Here is a 24,557-nt window from a genome sequence, read left to right as displayed (position 1 = left end):
CCCAGCACATTCATTCTCAGACCGTGTTGGTTGTTGACATAAACAATACAATTCTCTGTACGTACGTTTCGATGTACATATGACAAATAAGGCTAATCTAATTTTATCAATATGGTGATTGTGCTTTACACACTGTCCCTACCTCCATGGAGGCAGTGAGCCCTTCCTGAGGTCAAGCCCCATCACCTAACCCTCTGTACCCACGTTAGCGATTATTCTGAGGTTATGAAATTATGGTCAGCATACTTGTGGATTAACTAAATTGGGAGATGGTCTTCAGGAAATAAAATAAAACCTGTACATACTTTAACTTTCAAATGAAACAAGATGATAAGAGGAACAGATCGAGGGACAGCCAGAGACTTGTTTCCCAGGGTGGAAATGGCTAATATGAGAAGGCATATTTTTTAAGGCAATAGAGGAACATATAGGGAGGATATCAGAAGTAGGGATTTTTTAAACACAGATAGCCATGGATATGTGGAACATGCTACCAGGAGTGGTGGTAGAGGCAGATACATCAGGGGCATTTATGAAACTTTTAGATAGGTAATGGATAGAAAATGGAGGGCTATTGTGGGAGGGAAGGTTACTGATCTTGGAGTGGGTTCAAATGTCATGTGCTGAAGGAGCTGTGATACTTTGTGTCTAGTGAAAGCAATCATCGTGTGTGGGATAGTCTGGTTTTGTCTTCTTATTCAAGTTTAATTGTCAACCATACACATGTATACAGCTAAATGAATCAGTGTATCTCCATGGCCAAGGTGAAAAACAGTACATTCTGACACACACTGCACATACAGTTATGGTAGCACATCCAGTCACAAAAATAATATTAGCACATCCCTGAGAGGCATGGACTGAAAGTTGATGGTAAATGGGATGTTGTCCTGAGAGCCATGTTTTTGCATGAACAAACACACAGCAGTTCCTCATCTGGAGCTGGAGAGCAGGCCGCAGGACCACCCCTCCACCCAGCACGGATTTCAGCATGCCTGCCGTGCCTCTCCTCTCCCACACTGCTCCTCCTGAGTGTCTGTAACAGGCAACACCATGGCATGAGGGCCTGGTCTGTATAACAACCCGAGGCATGTAGCTCCCCCACTGTAGGTCTTGCCAATGAACTGGAATTGCAGTAGTTTGTATTACCAATGTCCATCAGGGTCTTTTGATCACAAGAGAAGCATTTCAGACATGTATCTGCACCATTTGTTGGACCTAGACAGGCCAATGCAACAAAGTGTGCTGCCATCTTCCAGGAACCAGCATAAAAACTACATGGGGGAAGACAACGGATCAATCTTCTGGCTATTAGCACATTGAGAAAGATGTATTCCGGCCACATAAGGCACAGTCCAGGACATGTCTTTTCATTTAATCTCCTGGCTAGTTGTATATTCATGGAACCATCCTTCACCCCGTAACAAAAGGGTATTTTTGAGTGTCTGGAGTTTATACCCAGAGGCTTTTGGAACAGATACCAGTATTGAATATTTAAAGCAGTTCAGCTAGTGCTACCAATATACACTATTTTGTATATATTCAAGATTTTAAATAGGTGACTATAACAATTGAAACTGTAGTTAATCATTTATTGATATCTTTGTGTGAAGTATAAATCTCGGGAGACTGAGAATTGCCTGGACTCCCCCTCTCCTGGTTTCCTATATTTCCTAGTTACAGCTTCTATGTGGATGGGTTTTATCCACACCTCTCCATGTGGAGAGAATAGTGGAATAGTCTAGGACCGGAGGGCACAACCTCAGAATAGAAGGGCCTCCCTTTAGAAAAGAGATAAAGAACAATTTCTTTAGCCAGAAGATGGTGAATCTATGGAATTCATTGCCACAGAGAGCTGAGGAGGCCAAGTCATTTAAAGCAGATGTTGAAATGTACTTGATAAGTAAGGGTGTCAGAAGTTATGGGGAGAAGGCAGGAAAACAGGCTTGAGAGGTAAAAACAATCAGACATGAGCAAATGGTGGTGCATGAACAGTGGCCCAAGTCTTCTATGTCTATGGTTTCAATCACATGTTTGTGCTCCACACACTGTGCCTAACTCTATGGTAGCAGAGTGCCATTCCTGTGGCCAAGCCCCAGCCTATGTCATTCACCTAACCCTCTGTATCCATGCCCACACACCAACAACCCTTGGCTATGCACCATCTTCCAAGCCAACCTGAGACCAACGTTCCACCCACCAAGTCCATCAGATGCCACACCACTCTCCCTTAGGACAGGCCACTGCTATAGAAGATTGAGAGCGTTATCTGCAGTGACCCGGACAATATCTATCCCCTCAACAAAAGTTGGCAAGGCTGAACCTGGGAGTACCATGGGTTGTTTTAGTAGGAAGGATAGGATTATGGTTTTATGGTCTTAAGCTAGAGAAGATGTCAAAAATATTCACAGGAATGTTCCCTGGGCTGGAGGGCTTGAGTTGTAAGGTGAGACTATATATATGGGGACTGCTTTCCCTGGAGGCTAAGAGGTGATCTTACAGAGATATATAAAATAATGAGGGGCACCGGCAAGGTGGATAGTCACAGTCTTTTCCCGGGGCTTGGGGAGTCTGAAACTAGAGGGCAGAGGTTTAAGTTGAGAGAGTAAGATTAAAAAGGGACCTGAGGGGCAAATTCTATACCCAGTGTGCAATGAGCTGTTTGAGGGTCACTTGGACAATACATGGACAGGAAAAGTTTAGAGGATGAGTGTAGATAGGAACCTTGGTCATCATGGACCAGTTGGGCTGAAGGGCCTGATGTTTATAAACTTTGACACCAATATCACCTCAAGAACTATACTCTGCAATGGACTTGTCTTTGATTGTGTCTTTGTTTTTTTTTTAGAACTTAGAACAGCACGGTACAGGCCCATGTTGTGCCAACCTATATAAATTAAATTCACAATCTAACCACTTCTACACTGCATATAACCTTCCATTTCTCTTTCATCCATGTGCCTAAGAGTCTCTTAAATGTCCCAAATGTATCTGTCTCTATTACCATGCCTGGTGCATTCCATACACCCACTACTCTTTGTGTAAAAACACCCCCTATACTTTCCTCCAAACATCTGAAATGGGTGCCCTCTGATATACAGTTTATATATTGAGATACAGCCCTTCAGCCTCTTCGACCCCCACCGCCCAGCAATCCCTCGCGTTAACCCTAGCCTAATCACAAGACAATTTACAAAGTTCAATTAACCTACCAACCAGTATGTCCTTGGAAACCAGAGCACCAAGAGGAAACGCACAGTCATGGGGAGGACATACAAACTCTTCACAAGCAGCAGCGGGAATTAGTACAGTAAAGCGTTGTGCTAACCACTCTGCTAGCATGCCACCCTGAATAAAGGTGCCGTCCATTCACTCTATCTATGCCTCTTATCATCTTTGCTGTAGTTTTTGTTGAACTGACTGCCCGGGACATCTTTAACCTTGTCCCCGTACCTTTTTTTCACAGAATTACATAATTTTTACTATAATTTTATGTACAATTCATGTATTATTTACATTCTGTATATTGTCTGTACCCGTGTGCTTGTGATGCTGCTGCAAGCAAGTTTATCAATGAAACCTCAACCTAGAAACATAGAAAATAGATGCAAGAGTAGGCCATTCAGCCTTTGAGCCTGCACCACCATTCAGTATGATCATGGCTGATCATCCAACTCAGAACCCTGTACCTGCTTTCTCTCCATACCCCGATCCCTTTAGCCACAAGGGCCATATCTAACTTCCTCTTAAATATAGCCAATGAACCGGCCTCAACTGTTTCCTGTGGCAGAGAATCCCACAGATTCACCACTCTCTGTGTGAAGAAGTTTTTCCTCATCTTGGTCCTAAAAGGCTTCCCCTTTATCCTTAAACTGTGACCCCTCGTTCTGGACTTCCCCAACATTGGAAACAATCTTCTTGCATCTAGCCTGTTCAATCCCTTTAGAATTTTATACGTTTCAATAAGATCCCCCCTCAATCTTCTAAATTCCAGTGAGTATAAGCCTAGTCGATCCAGTCTTTCTTCATATGAAAGTCCTGCCATATGAACCTCCTTGTACTTGTGCACATGACAATAAACTTGACCTGACTCAGTCAGGTTGTAATTTCGTTGCTGTTTGTGGGTCCCCAGAGGACCCGGTGGGTGCTGCACGTTCTGCCTTACTGCAGAAAAAAAATGTGGGCACCGTGGTAAAGTATCAAGTTCATGCAAGGCTTTACAGTGCCAGCGATTGGGGTTCAATTCATGCCACTGTCTGCAAAGACTCTGTGCGTTCTCCCCATGTTTCCTCCGGATACTCTGGTTTCCCTCCCACACTCCACAGTTGTACAGGTAGGGTTAGTGAGCTGTGGGAGTGCTACTTTGGCACTGGAATCATAGCAACAGTCGTGGGCTGCCCTGCACAATTTTCAGACTGTGTTGGTTGTTGATGCAAATGAGACACTTCATCGTATGTTTCAATGTACACGTGACAAATTATGCTAATTTTTATCTTTATCTCTCTTTAATTCGGTACACCTCTGGAATTTCCCAAGGACATGAAAGATGGTGGATATGGACGTCTGTATTGTGGGGGAGAAAAGGGATACAATGACGAATGACAAATGCCCAGAGGACTGGGATTGGCTGCAGGTGCAGTTCGGTCATATCTCTGATATTAAATTGCATTACCCATAAATGCATGGGTGTGTTGCACTGGTGATGGTAACATATTGTAGTGCAAATAAAAGTATTACACTGATGACAAACACACAGAGGACAGATACACACTGAGAAATTGCATGGCATCAGGGATAATCAGAATGGGGATAAGTAGACTGTGGGAGGTACACAGCCCCTGAAATAAATGCTTGGCACTGAGGGTCAGAGAGCTGCAGCAGCGATGTATGCACTGGTGAGGATGGTTTTCCACTGGTGGTGACTGCACCACACTTCAGAAACTACACTGATGGAAATACACAGACCTGGGACAAATACACTGTGGACAAACACTGGGGGTAAATACGTTGGGGACAAACTCGCTGGGGGTAAATACACTGGGGACAAACACACTGAGGGATAAATGCACTGCACTGGAGATGATCAAACGGCAGAGCAGAATCAATTGTCCGAATTGCCGAATTCTGTTCCTACGTCTTATGGTCTTAAGTTAAAAAAAAGTCAGTAATTACATCCCTGTAAATAAACAGAACACATTCCAAGTAACTCAGCCTGGTGAGTCCATAAATAGGTAGCAATTTATACAGAGCCCAAAGGTTTCCTCCTCCTGATGAATTTGAGAGGCGGAGCCCCTGATACAGTACAATTTCAGCACAATAATTCAACATTTCCCTCCTTTAGCATGTACTTCAGGACTGGGGTTTGGACCCTTGGCAACCAAGTACTTCACAGTTTTGACCTCTCTTCAGCCTGCTCTTCCTGAAGGCCACCGGCTCACCTCCACAGAGAGGCACTCTGCAGCATCAGGCACAGTGGGGTGCGGACAGCTCTGTCCCTTGCATTGGCTCTTGAGGTATTCCCTGGGTTTTCAATAGGCCAACCTGTCTACTCTCGCCGCTCCCACTCTCGCACCTCTGCTCCACAGAATGTTAATCGTACAGGAATAGAAAACGAAATTATTCAAATTAACGGTAATAAATAGGAGCTTCTGTACAAAAATAAACTAAAAGAAAATCAAAAAGCCTCAGGTGGTCACTTCACTTTCCGAACAGGTAGTCAGTCCTTCAGTGGTGAGTGCAGGTGAGGTGCCAATGTTCCGGACCAGCCAGTGACAACACTTCCTTGTCACCGGAGGGAGGGAATACCACCAACAGACCCTCTCCACCCAACGCTTGGGGGGATCTTTCCACTTTCCCCGCAGATCCTGAGACTTGCATGGGGAAGGTGCCGATTAGCTTTAGAATCCCTCTTCGTCCTCCACTTCAAAACCATAATCTTGAATGAAAGAGATAGAAAAAGAGATTAAAATATTAGCTCTATTTGTCAAATGTACATTGAAACATTCAGTGAAAGGCATCATTTACATCGCATCAAATCAGCAAAGAATTGCTGGGACAGCCTGCTAGTGTCGCCATGCTTACGGCGCCAAATTGCATGCCCTCAACATGCTAACCCAAACTTGTATGTCCTTGGAATGCAGGAGGAAACTAGGGCACCTGGAGGAAACCCTCGCCGGGGAGAACATACAAACTCCTTACAGACAGCGGCAGGATCGGAACCCTGATCTTACAGCTCGTGCTGTAAAATACTGCACTACTCAAACCAGGAGTGTTTCAGCACTCAAAAGTGAAGGTGATCTTTATAGTATTCCTCAGCCACCAACACTCCCCAGGACACTTTCAGGCCCTTACAAATCCCCGGAATGCTGTAACCTGCTCTACATCCTATACCCCTCTCTAGCCCCATCCTTTAGAACTATGTACAGTGGAGACGCTTTAGCCCACAATATTGTGCCAACCTTTTAACCTACTCTAAGATTAATCTAACCCTTCTCTCCCACATAGACCTCCAATCTTCTTTCAGCCTTGCGCCTTACTAAGAGTCTCTTAAACATCCCTGCTATATCTGCCTCTACAACAGGCCTGGCAGCACGTTCCATGCACCCACTACTCTCGATGTAAACAACCTACCTCTGACATCCCCTCTATACTTTCCTCCAAACACCTTAAACGTATGATCCTCATATTAGTAATTTCCATCCTGGGAAAAAGTCACCAGCTATCCACCATCAATGCCTCTTATTATTGTGTACATCTCTATCACATCAACTTTCAACCTCCTTTGCTTCGAAGAGACCCCTCTATACCCTCTCCCAGCTCCTTCATCTCCCTCTGCCTCCTCCAGGCACTAGTCATAGATAGAGCATAAAAGAAGGCCATTTGGCCCAATTAGTCTGTGCTGACCATCAACTTCTCCTTTACGTAAATCCCACATTAATCCCATTTTCCAGTTCTCCCTACATTCCCATCAATTATCCCCAGATGCTCCCACCGACCCACTCATTAGAAACAACAAATTACAGTGCACACTAACCAAGATATCTTCCGGGTGTAGGAGAGAACCAGAGCACTTGGGGGGACAGAAATGCTGTCACCGGGCGAATGTGCAAACTCCACACAGACAGTGCATGAGGTTGGGATTGAACTGGGTCTCTGGTGCCATGACACAGTGGATCTATCCATTGTGGTGTCACTCATCATCTCCACAGCCACTTCCAGCCCTTGTGTCCCATCCTTCCTGTGACATCCTTAGACTGTAGAATCTCCCAGTACCCACATACCTCACACCCCATCTCTCCCTATCTCCACAACCACCTCCAGCCCCCACATTCCTCACCAAGAACATAATCCTTATTTGCTTGTTGTTAAACAAGCCCCATCCATTGCCCTTATCATTCCAAGGGTGGGTTAGTATGTTGAGCACCCACCATTGCCACCAATCAGCTGGAGGGCACTGAGGCAGTTTTCCTCTTCCTCCTCCAGATCCTCCTCCTCCTCGACCTCTTCCTCATTGTACACCACGGGTCCACTCTCCACCAGCACAGCCACTGATGGGGCGGCTTGAGCATCAGCAGGTATTGAATCAGACGGCGGAGCCTGTGGGAGACACAAACATCAGTGATGAATCTCCATTTCTACATCCCAACTGATCAGATCATATAGTGTGTGAATCAATTAGAGTCACAGAGTCATGCAGCACTACAGCACAGAAACAGGCCCTTTGGCCCCTCTAGTCCATGCTGAACTGTTATTCTGCTTAGTTGCATAGACTTGCACGTGGACCAAAGCCCTCCATACCCCTCCCAGTCAAGTACCTATCCGAACTTCTCTTAAATATTGCAATCAAATCCGCATCTACCACTTACACTCGCAGCTCGTTCCATCCTCTGAGTGAAGGAGTTCCCTCTCAGGTTCCCCTAAATCAACTTTCACTCTTAACCTATGGCCTCTAGTTCTAGTCTCACCCACCCTCAGTGGGGGAAAAACTGCTTGCATTTATCCTGTCTATACCACTCATCATTTAGTATACCTCTATCAAATCTCCCTTCATTCTCCTACACTCCAGAGAATAAAGCCCTAACCTATTCAATCTATCACTACAACTCAGGTCCTTGTTAAAAATAGATAGAAATAGAAAATAGAAAACCTACAGCACAATACAGGCCCTTTGGCCTACAAAGCTTTGCCAAACATGTCCTTACCTTAAAAATTACCTAGCCTTCTATTTTTCTAAGCTCCATGTACCTATCCAGGAGTCTCGTAAAAGATCCGATCTAGCTGTCTCCACCACCATCACCGGCATCCCATTCCACGCACTCACCACTCCCTGTCTAAAAAACTTGCAGTGTCCAGATGTGCAGAACTGATAGAGACCTATCCACACAGACTCAAGTCTGTAACTGCTGATTAAGGTGCAGCCACTAAATACTGACTTGAAGGGAATGAGTAATTATGCAATTGTGTTTAATTTTTGTGTTTAATAATTGTAATAAATTTAGACCAATTTGTAGAAATTTGTTTTCTTTCCCGTTGATGAGCAAGAGTCCTTTCTGTTGTTCAGTGTCAATAAAGCAAAATTAAATACACTGTAATTCAATGTTGTAAAACAGTAAAAGGTGAACACTTCCAAGGGGGGGGGGGGGGGGTGAGTGAATACTTTTTATGGGCACTGTACAGCCTCCCAATCTTGGTGTTATCTGCAAATTTGCCGATACATTTTACCACATTATCATCCAGATCGTTGATACAGATGACAAACAACAATGGATCCAGCTCCGATCCCTGGGGTGCATAAACAGTCACAGGGCTCCAGTCAGAGAGACAACCATCTACTCCCACTCTCTAGCTTCTCTCACTAAGCCAATGTTACCACTTCATCCTGAATACCAAGTGACAACAACTTCTGGACCAGCTTCCCTTGCAGGACTTAGTCAAAGGCCTTGCTAAAGTCCACTGCCTTGAATTCATCAAATTTCCTGATAACCCCTCGAAAACATCTGTAAGAGTGGTTAGAGATGTCCTACCATGAACAAACCATGTTCAATATGCAATAAGCAGGCCCAGTTTATCCAAATACTTCATCAGTGGCCTCTTTATTAGTAACACGTACACCTGTTTGTTAATGCAAATATCTAAACATATCTGGGAGCTGATGGTTTAAGATGGCGCTGGTGAATCACAGCAACACCTTTCTGGCAACAAACACAACTATTAACTATTTCATTACTCACACTTTTACTTCAAAATTATCACTGCAATCAGTAGTCAGTAACTTCCCTTTCGGAGTGGAGCTTTCGAACCACTTGTATGACCTAGCATTTTTGCAGTGTGAACTGAAATTTCAAAGGTGCAGGACGTTTGTGGTGTGGCGTGTATGGGCCAAATTGAGGTGGCAAGGCTGGGTCTGGACCTGAGAGTGAAGAGTGAGCACTGCTGGATTGGACTTGGAGGTGATTTGAAGTGTTAGAGCAAGGCAAAGCAGTGTCGAGGCAGCAAGACCTAGGCCTGACATTAAGGAACAACCCGCTAATTGGCTGATTTAAGTGCTGTGCCAATTGGAAAGGCCAGGTATGGCTGAATTGAGGTGGAGGGATCTGGGCCCGAGAACAAGGAACAATCCGAGGTCTGACTCACTTAAGCACTAGCCAGTCTGGGAAGGACAGCTACAAAGAGGTGGTGGGTGGTGAGAATGTATTGAAGCAGCAGGGCCCAGGTCTGAGAGCAAGGAATGACCCGAGGTTTTGACAATTTAAGTGCCAGGCCAGATTTAAAAGGTCAGGGTGTTGAGGCCAGAGACAGGAAATGGATCGGTGTTCAGCTCATTGCTTATGTTTGCGCTGAACTGAGGCCGTGGCCTGCAACTAATGGGCTCCTAGATTGAATTGAATTGACTTTATTTCTTACATCCTGCGCATATATGAGGAGTTATGTTATGACTCCATCTAAATGTGATTGTGTGTGACTGGCTTTCTGGCTGTGGACTCACTTTGGTGAACTTCAGTCCTGAATATTATTTGCTTACTTTTATTGTTTGAATGATTTTGTTTTTTCCTTGCACACTGGGTGTTTGACTGTTCTTTTATCAGTTATTTTGGGTTTCTTTGTTTGTGACTGCCTGGAAGGAGACAAATCTCAAGTTTGCAGAGAGCATACATAGTTTGATAATAAATGTCATTTGATTTTGAGCAACTCAATAGAAGTAAGCAGACATGGTCAATTGGTCTGATCAAACATCAGAATGAGGAAGAAATGTGACTTTGACCGTGGAATTATTTTTGGTGCCAGGCAGGGTGGCTTGAGTATCTCAGAAACTGCTTACCTCCTGGGTTTTCATGTGTAACAGTTTACAGTTTAAATAAAAAAAACATCCAGTGAGCAGCAGTTCTGTGGGCGAAAATGTCTTGTTAATGAGAGGTCAGAGGAGAATGGTTAGACTGGTTCAAGCTGACAGGAAGGAGACAGTAACTCAAATAACCACTGTTATAACAGTGCTATGTAGAAGAGCGTCTTTGAACAGACATGTCAAACCTTGAAGTGGATGGGCTACAGCAGCAGAAGACCACGGACATACATGTAGTGGCCACTTAATTTGGTACAAGCGGCATCCAATAAAGTGGCTATTGGATGTATATAGTCCCTTAGAACACTTTCCAGTAATTTTCATTCTACTGATACCAGGCTTACTGGCCTATAGTTTCCCAGTTTATTCTTACAGTTTTTCTTGAAGAGTGGATCATATTCTCCAGTCCTCCGGCACCTCACCTGTGGCTAACAATGTTTTAAATCCCCCTGCCAGAGACCATGCAATTTCTGTACTAGTCTCCTACAAGGCCCTAGGAAACAACTTGACAGGCCCTGGGATTTATCCACCCCAGTTTACCTCAAGGCACCAAATACCCCCTCTGTAATCTGGATATGGTCCATGACCTCACTGCTGTTTTGCCTCAGTTCTACAGACTCTGTGTCTGTCTCCTAGCTAGCACATGTAACTCATCCCTGATCAGATCAATCGCTGTGGGTATGTCTGAGCTCACTGTCGCATCCTGAGTGAGGGCTACATCAGGTGGGGTGGTTACTGCTGAAGGCACGAGCAGCAGGAACTGACAGGCATTTCTCTGCAATATTCAGAATGTGGTGCAATTATCGCATGGTAGAATTTCCCTTTAACTTTTCCTGATTAATATTGGCTCTGTGAATCTGTCACAGCAAGAGAAATGTGTGCTCATCAGCAGTAATGAGCAACAGTCAGTGCGTCAGGCGCAATCCCCAGGACACTACCCAGGCTGCATGGAAATTAAAACGTATTTGAGTTATAATTAAAATGAAGCAATGCAGTTGAAATTATTAGGGTCTTTAGACAGACAAACACGAAACAGACAAACATTTATACCTTACTGACTTTCTGAGCTGAGAAACATTGTGGAAAGAGAGTGAGAGACAAACGGAGAAGGATCCCAATTCCTTCCCAGTCAGATACTCCACACGTCAATGCACCTCACAATGGGGAGAGCTGCAGACTCACACCACGAACCCAGTACAGACGCAAATTGCTGGCCCAGTGCACACTGCTGCATCGTTGACCCAGTGCAGGCCCACATCACTGACCGACTGCAAATCCACATCATTGACCCAGTGCATACTGCTGCATCGCTGACCCAGTGCAGACCCACATCACTGACCCAGTGCAGACTGCTGCATTGCTGACCCAGTGCAGACACGCATCACTGACCCAGTGCAGACACACATCACTGACCCAGTGCAGACTGCTGCATCACTGACCCAGTGCAGACCCACATCACTGACTCAGTGCAGACCCACATCACTGACCCAGTGCAGACCCGCATCACTGACCCAGTGCAGACCCACAGCACTGACCCAGTGCAGAGCCGCATCGCTGACCCAGTGCAGACCCGCATCGCTGACCCAGTGCAGACCCACATCGCTGACCCAGTGCAGACCCACATCGCTGACCCAGTGCAGACCCGCATCGCTGACCCAGTGCAGACCCACATCACTAACACAGTGCACACCGCTGCATCGCTGACCCACATCACTGACTCAGTGCAGACCCACATCACTGACCCAGTGTGGACTGCTGCATCGCTGACCCAGTGCAGACCTACATCACTGACTCAGTGCAGACCCACATCACTGACCCAGTGTGGACCCACATCACTAACACAGTGCGGACCCACATCACTAACACAGTGCGGACCCACATCACTGACCCAGTGCAGACCCACATCACTGACCCAGTGCAGACTGCTGCATCGCTGATCCAGTGCAGACCCACATCACTGACCCAGTGTGGACCCACATCACTGACCCAGTGCAGACTGCTGCATCGCTGATCCAGTGCAGACCCACACCACTAACCCAGTGCGGACCCACATCACTGACCCAGTGCAGACCCACACCACTGACCCAGTGCGGACCCACATCACGAACACAGTGCAGACCCACATCACTGACCCGGTGCAGACAGTCACTCAACACTGAATATCATGAGCTAATGCTCTCAGAATTGAAAAGCAAGATGAAGAAAACCATGTTACCTCTCTGGTCGCCAGCTTTTTCAGAGGAACAGAAGAAACCAGTGGTCGAAGCCTGGAACAGAAAGGATGGCCATAAATTGGGGGTGTTTGGTTATCTACACAGATTAAACATACAGTGAAAGCTGTCATTCATATTAACAATCAACACACGTAAGGATATGCTGGGGGCAGCCTGCAATTGACATCACGCATACTGGCGTTATCACTGCACGCCCACTAGGGCGGAACAATACAAGTAGCCAACATACAACAAGCAACAACAGCAAAATAAATGCCATCCTCTACCCCCAAACTGCACGTGTGCATGCACGAGTACACACACACACACACACTCTCTCTCTCTCTCTCTCTCTCTCTCTCTCTCTCTTCTTCTTCGGCTGTCCATTGGAATCTGATGATGACATCCACTCCTTTAACGCTGAGATCTGATAGGATACAGTCTTATCCTATCTACAAGTTCTATTGCAGATGGGACATGTATATGTGATAGTAGTGGTGGTAGAGATGGCAACCATGGCTGCATTTCTCCTGGCTCTCTTCTGCTGTCTTCTGGTTGTTCTTTCCATCTCCAGAATGTAAACCAGATATTACAGTCAGCAGCAACATCCTCCAGGTCCTCGGGTCTGATCTTGCACTTCCTTAAAGCATTCTTCATCTGATCCTTATAGCGCTTCTTCAGCCCTCCAGCTGAGTGTCGACCATGATGTAGCTGGCCGTATAACACTCTGCGGGGTAGCCGACATCCTTATCACATGCCCCAGCCACTGCAGCTGACGCTGGGTGATCACGGCCTCAATACTTCTGCAGTTGGTCTTTACAAGTGTTTCAGTGTGAGGCACCCGCTCCCACCAAGCAATTCCCAGGATGTGCTGGAGGCAGCTTATGTGGAAGCGCTCCAAAGACTTGATGTGACGGCTGTAGGTTACCCAAGCTTCACAGCTATAAAGGAGGGCGGTGACACAGACCACTTGGTATATGGCAACCTTTGTGGAGGGACAAAGGCTCCTGTTGTGAAAGACTCTATGCCGAAGTCTCCCAAAGGCAGCTGGTGCCTGTTTAATGCAGCTCTGGATGTCGTTGTCAATGCTGCTCTCCTCAGAGAGCATGCTCCCCAAATATTTGAAAGATGGCACTACTGACAGCTTTTCATCACCAAGTGAAGGCAGGTAGGGTGGGTGGGACATTGGTACTCCACTGGCAAACCACTTCTGTCTTGGTGGTATTGACAATCAGCCCCATCCTGCTGTACGCTCTCACCACCACAACAAGGCCAGTCTGAAGATCCTCTGGAGTATGGGTCACAAGAGCACAGTCGTTTGCATACTGCAGCTCCAGGACCCGTTCTCTATGGAGTTTAGTGGTTGTGTGGAGCCTCCTGATGTCGAAGAGGTTGCCATCTAATCTGATGTCCGTTGCCACACTGCTGCTGTCTTCAATCTCAATGTGGAGAAGCTTAGTAACACACAAGAGGAAGATGTTGAACAGCATTGGTGCTCGCACACACCCCTGCCTCACCCCTGTGTGTACAAGGAAGGGCTTGGACTCTTTCCCTCCTATGGTCACCCAAGCAGTCATCCCATCGTGGAACTGGCGGAGGATGTTAACAAATTTATTGGGACAGCCCAACCTGAGGAGGACATCCCATAGGAGCTCTCTTTGCACAGTGTCGAATGTTTTGGAGAAGTCGATAAAGGCTATAAACAGGTCCTGATGTTGCTCCCGGCACTTTTCCTGAAGCTGCCGGGCTGAGAAGATCATGTCGATTGTGCTCCTGTTCTTCCTAAATCCACACTGCGATTCGGGCAGCATTGACTCGGTGATGTTGCCGATGAGCCTCTGAAGCATCACCTTAGTTGCGCGCGCGCACTCAAACACACACACATACACACGCACGCACACGCACACACCTGCAACCCCAGGAAAAGGCTGCCTTTGGACCTTTGACCTCCAGATCCAATGCAGTGAATGGTCTAACACTGCAGTACAGAGAGGCACCGTGGACCGACTTCAAGTATGCAGACAGACCTCTAAATAGGCAATGGTTTCAAGGTGGCACTGAAGCACGGGTAGGCAGTAGGTCTGCCTCTCCACAGCACCCAGGTTCAGTCCCGATCCAAAGTGTTGCCTCTGTGGAACTCTCCATGTTTGCTTCTACTATAGTTTCTGTCCATACCCCCCAAGAAAACATGGGTGACTGTAAACCACCTTGGTGTAAATTGATGGCATAAAGAATTGTGAGCCTGTTGTAGTGAGAATACGTTCCAGAACCAAGAGAAATAAACAGTGAGGCAGAGTCATAGTTATTCAGCCTAGCTGATCCACACCAACCAAGCTGCCTACTTGAACTCATCTTTTTTGCCTGCATTTGGTCCACAGCCTCCTAAACCTTTCCTATCTACGTGCCTGCCCAATACTACTACCACTTCCTCTGGCAGCTTGTTCCATATGCCCATCATTCTCTATGTGGAAATCTTTCTCCTTAAAAATTTTCCCCTCCCTGTAAACCTGCGCCCTCTACTTATAGACTCTGCACTATGGTAAAAGACTGTGACTGTCCACCTTGTCTGTGCCCCTCACTCTGTTAGGTGTACCTGTGCACCTGCTCACTCATGCAAATATCTAAACAGCCAATCATGTGGGAGCAACTCAATGCATTAAAGCGTGCAGACATGGTCAAAAGGTTCAGTTGTTGTTCAGACCAAACGTCAGAATGGGGGAAGAAATGTGGTCGAAGTGACTCTGACTGTGGAGTGATTGTTGGTGCCACACAGAGTGGTTTCAGAATCTCAGGAACTGCTGCACTCCTGAGATTTTCACTCATAACAGTGTCTAGGGCTTACAGTTAATGATGTGGAAAAACAAAAAAAAACATCCAGTGAGTAGCAGTTCAGTAGGCAAATGTACCTTGTTAATGAGTGAGGTTAGAGGAGAAGCTAACAGCAAGGAGACAGTTACACAAACAACCACATATTACAACAGCATTTCTGAATGTACAACGCATTGAACCCTGAAGTGGACGGGCTACAGCAGCAGAAGACCGTGAACATACACTCAAAAGCCACTTTATGAGGTACCTCCTGTACCTAGGAAAGATATGGAAGTTTTAGAGAGAGTGCAGAGGAGGTTTATCAGGATGCTGCCTGGATCAGAGGGCATGTTTTATGAGGAGAGGTTGAGCGAACTAGGGCTTTTCTCTTTGGAGTGAAGTAGGATGAGAGGTGACTTGACAGAGACGTATCAGATGAGGAGGAGCATAGCCAGTGGAAATGGCAAAAATGATGGGGCATGACTGAAAACCTGAGTTCGTTAACCGGCTGGAGTGTTCACTGATCTCCTTAACCTCTTGCTTTAGCAGTTTGACGTTCCTGCCTGCTTCAGGCAGGCTTCAATCGTACTGGTACCCATGAAGAATGTGGTAACCTGCCTCAAGGACTATCAACCAGCATAAGAAAAATAATCATAGGGTTGACTATGGTGACATATACAGTATGTGCATACGTTTGACAAATCTACTTTGAACTTTAAGGTGACTGGAGGGAAGACATCAGAGAAAGGTATTTTTACATAGAGTGGTAGGTACCTGCAATGCCCTTGTGTAGTGTAGTGGTAGGTGGTAGAGGCAGGTACATTTAAGAGCTTTGTTTATTTTTGTTTTAATCATGCTTTCTTGTAAAAATAGTGTATAAATTATGTTTACCTTGTGAACGTTGCTTATCTGATGCTATGTACCTGTGATACTGCTGCAAGTTAAGTTTTTCTTTGCAAACATGTACTCGAGCAGAAGAAATAACTTGACTTTGACCTTGTCTCTAACCAAAGTCAGGAAATCTCAACATCAGTCACTACACAGATAAAACAGAGCGCTTGAATGGTCTCAATAGGTCATCCTGTTGTCTCAAGATTCAAAGATTAGATTTCTTAATCTAATATGTACAAAATTAAAGGAGGCAAGTTTAGGGGAGACATCAGGGGTAAGTTTTTTACACAAAGGGTTCTGAGTGCCTGGAATGACTTGCCAGGGATGGTGGTGGAGGCTAAAACATTAGGGGTATTTAAGAGGCTCTTGGACAGGCACATGGATGAAAGAAAAATGGAGGGTAATGGGGTAGTGTGAGTTTCGTACTTTTTAAGGATTATATGGGTCGGCACAACACGGAGGGCTGAAGGGCCTGTACTGTGCTGTAGCGTTCTATGGTTAATCAAAACATACAGTGAAATGCGTCAATGACCAACACACTCTGAGGATGTGCTGGGGGCAGCCCGCAAGTGTTGCCATACATTCCACTGTCAATATAACATACTCACAACGTTCAGCGAACACGCAAAAAAACCGAAACAATAGCAAAACAAACCCTTTCCTACACCCCGTCCCACCAGGTCAGGACACACTATTGATCTCAGGCCCAACTCCAGGATAAGCTGTCTTCAGGCCTCCGACCTCCATACCCTGGCCATGGACTCACCAAACTTGGACCTCACAGGAGAGACCAAAATGGAGACATTTTGACCTCAAGGTTCAAAGTAAACGCATTTTATTTACTTAGAGAGACAATGCAGACAGTCCCTTTCGTCTCAATGAGCTGTGCTGCCCAGCAACCCACCTATTTAACCCCAGCCTAATCACAGGACAATTAACAATAATCAATTAACCTAACTGGAACTTCTCTGGACTACGGGAGGAAAGAAGCACCCGGAGGAAACTCCCACATTCAGAGGAAGAATGTACAAGCTTCTTACGGAGGATACTGAAACTGAACTCTGAAGCCAACACTCGAGCTAACCACTATGTTACCGTGGCACCCTAGAAAATACAACACTCCCACAACTTACTTACCCTACCACTTATGAGGGGGTGGGGGGGACCAGAGCACCCAGAGAAAGCCTATAAGGTCACAGGGAGAACATACAAACTCTTTAGTGGGAATTGAACCCAATCTTCTGATAGCTGGTGCTGTAAACCTTTGCACTAACCGCTACGCTAACGCTATCAAAGTACGCACTGTGTATGTTACCATATACTGCCTAGAGATTCATTTTCTTGCAGGCATTTACAGGGTAATAAAGAAATACAATAGAATTTATGAAAAATCGTACATAAACAAAGACTGACAAATAACAGAAATGCAAAATACACACTGTTAATAAAAAAATACCAAGAACGTAAGTTGTAAAGAGTCGTTGAAAGTGAGTCTGTAGCTTCTACAATCAGTTCAGAGTTGAGGTAACTGAAGTTATCCATGCCAGTTGAGGAGCCCAATGATTGTAGAGAAATAATTGTTCTCAAACCTGGTAAACATTGAACCTTACAGTACAGTACAGACCCTTCGGTCCATAATGTTGTCCCAAATCTTTAACCTACTCCAACATCAAATTAACTCTTCCCCCCCACATAGCCCTCCAGCTTCATTTTTCATCCATGTGCCTATCCAAAAGTCTCTTAAATCTCCCTAATGTATCTGCCTCCACCACCACCCCTTGCAGTGCGTTCCTTGCACCCATTGCCCTTTGTGTAAAGAATCTACCTCTGGCAATTCCCCTATACGTTCATCCAATCACCTTAAAATTATTCCCTCATGGATTAGCTATTTCCGTCCTGGAAAAAAAGTACTAGCTGCAGTGTAATAACTGCTTCTGAACCTGGTGGTGTGGGATGTAATGCTCCCGCACCCCTTTCTCATTGCAGCAACAAGAAGACAGCATGGCCTGGATGATAGATACCGCTCTCTTGTAGCAGCGGTCCTTGTTGCTGTGCTCAATAGTAGGGAGGGTGTGAGTGGCGAAGAACTAGAGTAAAGGTAAAGCAAGACCAGCTCTGATGGATCAGTCATGCCATCCAGGTGGCTTACTCACATCAACTCAAACAGATCCTTTACTGCCAGTTCAAAGACACCATCAAAATTCAGCACTCCATCTAAAAACTGGGACAATGCACTCAATAGATATACCTAGAGGAAATTTGTTCATGAGGGAGCTGTGCTACATGAGAGTAATTTCCGTTGTGCTGCAGAGAACAACCAAAAGACCCAAACACCACTTACTCTTGCCCACACTACAGCAGAGTATGTGGATTGCAGATCGGCTTCTACAACCACCTGGGGACCCACCAACAGACAACCCCTTAGGAGAATATCACACCCGACTTGAGTGACTGCACCAGCGCTCCAGAGCAGATGACCCGAAGGGATAGGCGCTCCTAATGAACTCAGTTAAGAAGCGGGGACTGAGCACAGGCTGGCACAGACTGAGTGATGACAGTGCTTCAGTTTCCCTGCAACTGCAGCTCTCAGCTATAATTCATTTCAAGGCTACAGAAGAGACCTGGGAGAAGATGATTTCACTGTTGGGATGCTCAGCACTTTGCTCTTTCTGACTTCAATAGGAATTGATTTCTCTGGAAGTAGAAATAGTTCTGTCAGTTGTTTCTCTCTGCACTGCTTCGTGTCCCCTAGAAGATAACACAGTCCATACTTATGCGGCTTGGTTGAGGGCTTTACCTGTGGTGATTTTTGGTGGGACCATATATAGCAAGCCTAATATCTTCCCGGGGACGGTGTGATGGGACACTGGAGAGTGAGCTTTGCTCTGTGTCTAACTCAGAGTATTATGATGGGGCTGTGTAGAGGGAGTTTCACTCTGTGTCTGATGGGACACTGTAGGAAACAAAGCTCCGCTCCATGGACTCTGTCTAAGTTTCTCACACACAATCTTCACATGACCTCAGACCACCTGGACAATACAAACACCTATACCAGGATGCTGTTCGTTGATTATAGCTCAGCATTTAATAGCATCATTCCCACAGACCTGATTAATATGCTACAGAGTCTTGGCCTCTGTACCTCCCTCTACAACTGTATCCTCAATTTCCAAATGGGAAGACCACAATCTATGTGGATTGGTATTAATATCTCATCCTTGCTGACAATCAACACTAGCACACCTCAAGGATGTGTGCTTAACCCAGTGCGCTCCTCTCTCTATACCCATGACTATGAGGCAAGGCACAGCTCAAATGCCATCTATAAATTTGTTGATGATACAGCATTGTTGGCAGAATCTCAGATGGAGATGAGAGGGTGTACAGGAGTGAGATATACCAGCTAGTTGAGTGTTGTCCCATCAACAGCCTTGTACTCGATGTCAGTAAGATCAAAGAGCTGATTGTGGACCAGAAAGGATAGGACGTGGGATCAAAAATAAATCCTCACAAGAGAGATCAGAAGTGGAGAGAGTGAGCAATTTCAAACTCCTGGGTGTCAAGATCTCTAAGGATCCAACCTGATCCCAATATATCAAGGCAGCTATAAAGAAGGCAAGACAGTGGCTGTTTCATTAGGAATTTCAGGAGATTTGATTTGTCACCCAAATCACTCAAAAACTTGTACAGATGTACTGCAGGGAGCATTCTGACAGGCTGTATCATTGTCTGGTATGGTGGGGGGGGGGGGGGGGAGGGATACTGCGCGGAATCGAAAGAAGTTACAGAAAGTTGTAAATTTGGTCAGCTGTATTTTGGGTATTAGCCTCCATATTATCCAAGACATCTTCAAGCACTTGTGCCTCAGAATGGCGGTGTCCATCATTAAGGACCCTATCACCTAGGACATGCCCTCTTCTCACTGTTACCATCAGGAAGGGGGTACAGACGCCTAAAGACACACACTCAGCAATTCGGGAACAGTTTTTTTCCCCTCTGTCATATGATTCTTAAACAGGCATTGAACTCAATAACACTATCTCACTTTTATTATTTATGTATTTGCACTATTTTTAATTTAACTACTTAATATACATATACTTAGTGTAATTGATTTAATAATTTTTCTCTCTATTATCATGCGTTACATCACATTGCTGCCGCTAAGTTAACAAATTTCACGACACGAGCTGGTGATATTAAACCTTATTCTGATTTCCAACTGCCTCGATAAAGTGACTAACATCATCTATGGCCTCCACCCACCCTGGAATCCTCTCTTCCATTCTCTCTCATTAAGCAGAAGATACAAAAGCCTGAAAGTAAACACCACCAGGTTCAAGGACACCTTCTGTTCTACTGTTATAAGATTATTGAACAGTTAACTAATATTAAAAGATGAACCCCTTGGCCTCACAATCTACCTTATTATGACCTTGCACTTTATTGTGTGCCAGAACTGCACTTTCTCTGTAACGATATATTCTGCACTCTGTTATCATTTTCCCTGTACTACCTCAATGCACTGTGTCATAAATTCAAATGTATGATTGATGAGTTTTTCATGAATGTATGCACGTACACTTGTGTATACTGAGGTTCCGGTGTTGTTCAGACCAAATATCAGAATGGGGAAGAAATATAATCCAGTTGACTTTGACCACAAAATGATTGCTGGTGCCAGATGGGGAGGCTTGAGCATGTCAGAAACTACTGATCTCCTGGGATTTTCTCGCATAACAGTCAACAGTCTGCAGAGCTAACAGAGAATGGTGTGAAAAACAAAAATAAACATCCAGTGAGTGGCAGTTCTGTGGGCAAAAATGCCTTGTCAATTAGACCATAAGATGTAGGAGCAAAATTAGCCCACTTGGCTCATCGAGCCTTCTCCGCCATTTCATTATGATTGATCCCCAATCTCCTGCTTTCTCCCCATATCCCTTCAGACTATGACCGATCGAGAATCTAACAACCACTTCCTTAAATATACATAAAGGCTTGGCCTCCATAGCTGACTGTGGCAAAGAATTCCACAGTTTTACCTCAATCTGGCTAAAAAAACTCCTCATCTGTTACAAAATGGCACCCCTCTGTTCTGAGGCTGTGTCTTTTGGTCTTAGACTCTTCCATCATAGGAAACATCTGCTCCACATCCACACTACCAAAGCCTTTCACCATTCAATAGGTTTCAATGAGGTCACCCCCTCATTCTTCTGAATTCTTGTGAATACAGGCCCAGAGCCATCAGGTGCTCTTCATGATAAGCCATTCAATCCTGGAATCATTTTTGTGAATCTCCTTTGAACCCTCTCCAGTTTCAGCACATCCTTTCAAAGATAAGGAGCCACACCTGCTCATAATACTCCAAGTGCTGTCTCACCAGTGCTTTATAAAGTTTCAACATTACATACTTGTCTTTATATTCTAGTCTCCTTGAAATGAATGCTAACATTGCATTTGCCTTCCTCACCACAGACACAACTTGCAAATTAACCTTTAGGGGATTGTGCACAAGGACTCTGAAGTCTCTTTGCACCTCAGTTTTTAAATATATTTTCTCTATTTGGAAAATAGTGAACACTTTCATTACTTCTACCAAAGTGCATGACCATTCACTTCCCAACACTGTATTCCATCTGCCCTTTCTTTACCCATTCTCCTAACCTGTCTAAGTTCTTCTGTAGTTTCTCTACTTCCTCAACACTACCTGCCCATCCACCTATCTTCATATCATCTGCAAACCTTGCAGCAAAACCATCCAAATCATTGACATATAACATTAAAAGAATTGGTTCCAACACAGACCACTGTGGAACACCACTTAATTATCAGTCAGACAAAGCTCCCTTTATTCCCACTCTGCCTCCTGCCAATCACCACTGCTTTACCCATGCTAGAATCTTTCCTGTAATACCATGGGCTTGTAGCTTGTTAAGCAGCCTCATGTGTGGCACCTTTTTAAAGGCCTTCTGAAAATCCAAGTACACAACGTCAACCAATTTTACTTTGTCTATCCTGCTTGTTATTTCTTCAAAGAATTCCAAAAGATTTGTCAGGCGAGATTTTCCCTTGAGGAAATCTATTTTATCATGTGCCTCCAAGTATCCGGAAACCTCATCCTTAATAATCAACTCCAACATTTTTCCAACCACTGAGGTCAGACTAACTGGCCTATACTGGTGTCTCCCCCTTTACAAAGGTGGAGTGTTCCTATGAAACCTTTCTTAAGCCGAAATGGCGTGAAGCGAAGAACCATTAATTTATGTGGGAAAATTTTTCATAAAAGCGAAGTGGTGTAAAGCAAACATTTGTAAAGCAGGGGACACCTGCAGTTTCCTTTCTTCTGCCTCCCTCCCTTCTTCAAGAATGGAGTGACCATTCCAGACTATAATGATTTTTAAAAGATCATCACTAGTGCCTCCATGATCTCTTCAGCTACCTCTTTCAAAACTCTGGGCTGTACACGATCTGGTCCAGGTGACTCATCTACCTTTCAGACCTTTCCGTTTCCCAAGAATATTCTCTCTATATATGGTTACTTCACACACTTCATAGCTCCTGACACCTGGAACTTCTATCATACTGCTAATGTCTTCTACAGTGAAGACTGATGCAAAATACATACTCAGTTCATTTGCTATCTCATTGTCCTCCATTACTACCTCGCGAGCATTATCTTCCAGCGGTCCAATATCCACTCTCGCCCCTCTTTTACACTTTATGTAACTGAAGAAACTTCTGGTATCCTCTTTAATATTATTGGCTAGCTTGCTTTCTTTACCTTCCTTCTTTACCTTCTTAATGACTTTTTAGTTACCTTATGTTGGTTTTTAAAAGCTTCCCAATCTTCTAACTTCCCACTAATTTTTGCTCTATTATATGCCCTCTCCTTGTCTTTTATGTTGGCTTTAACTTCTCTTGTTAGCCATAGCTGTGATATCTTTCCGTTAGAATACTTCTTTCTCTTTGGGATGTATATACCCTGTGCCTTTCGGATTACTTCCAGAAATTCCAGCCATTGTTGCTCTGCCATCATCTCTGCCAGCGTTTTTTTTCAATCAATTCTGGCCAGCTCCTCACTCATGCCTCTGTAATTCATTTTACTCCGCTGAAATACTGATACATCTGACTTTAGCTTCTTCTTCTCAAATTCAATCATATTATGATCCCTTTCCCCCAAGAGTTCTTCTACCTTAAGTTCTCTAATCAATTCTGGTTCATTGCACAACACCCATTCAAGAATAGTTGATCCTCTAGTGGGGCTCAACCACAAGCTGCTCTAAAAAGCCATCTCGTTGTAGGCACTTTAGAAATTAAGCACCAACCTCATTTTCCCAGTCCACCTGCATATTGAGTCCCCTATGACTATTGTAACATTGCCTTTTTGGCTTGTACTTTCTATCTCCTGTTGCAATCTTACCACTGTATGGGGGTTTATATACAACTCCCACCAGTGTCTTTTTACCCTTGCAGTTCCTTAGCTCTACCAATGATTCAACACCTTCCAACCCTATGTCACCTCTCTCTAATGATTTGATTTCACTTTTTACTAACAGAGCAAAGCGTCTCCTCTGCATTCCTGCCTATCCTTTCAGTAAAATACGTATCCTTGGATATTAAGCTCCCCAGCTATAATCTTTCAGCTATGATTCTGTGATGCCTACAACATCATACCTGCCAATTTGCAACTGTGCTGAAAGTTCATCTACTCCATCCTGTACACTGTGAGCATTCAGTCCTGTATTCACCCTTTCTGATTTTGTCACATCATACTCAACCTTTCGATTCCTAACTTACCAACATCTGCCTCCACAACCTCTCCACTAACTGTTCTGGCACTCTCGTTCCCATCCCCTGCAACTGTAGTTTATACGCTACCATGCAGCATTAACAAACCTTTTAGCTAGGAAATTAGTCCCCCTCCAGTTCGGGTGCAAACCTGTCCTTTCTGTACAAGTTCCACCTTCCCTGGAAGAGAGCCCAGTGATCCAAAAATCTTATGCCCTCCCTCCTACACCAGCTCCTTAGCCACATATTAAACTGTATAATAGCAATCCCAAGATCACAACCCTGGTAGTCTTGCCTTTAACTTAGCACCTAACTCCCTATGCAGAACCTCATCACTCATCTTACTCATGTCACTGGTACCTACATGGACGACAACTTCTGGCTGTTCACCCTCCCACTTAAGAATGCTGAGGACTCGATCTGAGATATCCCAGATTCTGGAACCCGGGGGCAACATACCATCCAGGAATCTCGTTCTTGTTCTCAGAACTTCCTGTTCTTTCCCCTAACTAATGAAT

General features: G+C 44.8%; 1 protein-coding gene across 1 annotated transcript in view; it reads right to left on the bottom strand.

Moving 5' to 3' along the window:
• Positions 1-690: 690 nt before the first annotated feature.
• brf1b (BRF1 RNA polymerase III transcription initiation factor subunit b) overlaps positions 691-24,557 on the bottom strand; it is a 454,941-nt gene continuing 431,074 nt past the window's right edge. The window contains exons 16-18 of the mRNA XM_059960793.1: positions 12,555-12,606; positions 7,428-7,596; positions 691-5,935 (exon numbers count right to left, since the gene is read on the bottom strand). Coding sequence (XP_059816776.1) covers positions 5,898-5,935; positions 7,428-7,596; positions 12,555-12,606 — 259 coding nt within the window. The 3' untranslated portion in view covers positions 691-5,897. The remainder of the gene's footprint in view (positions 5,936-7,427; positions 7,597-12,554; positions 12,607-24,557) is intronic.

Source organism: Hypanus sabinus, chromosome 2 (genome assembly GCF_030144855.1).
Source record: "Hypanus sabinus isolate sHypSab1 chromosome 2, sHypSab1.hap1, whole genome shotgun sequence".
NCBI classification, from domain to species: Eukaryota; Metazoa; Chordata; class Chondrichthyes; order Myliobatiformes; family Dasyatidae; genus Hypanus; species Hypanus sabinus.
The sequence above is the reverse complement of the archived record's forward strand: the minus strand, read 5'-3'. Positions and strand labels throughout refer to the sequence as shown.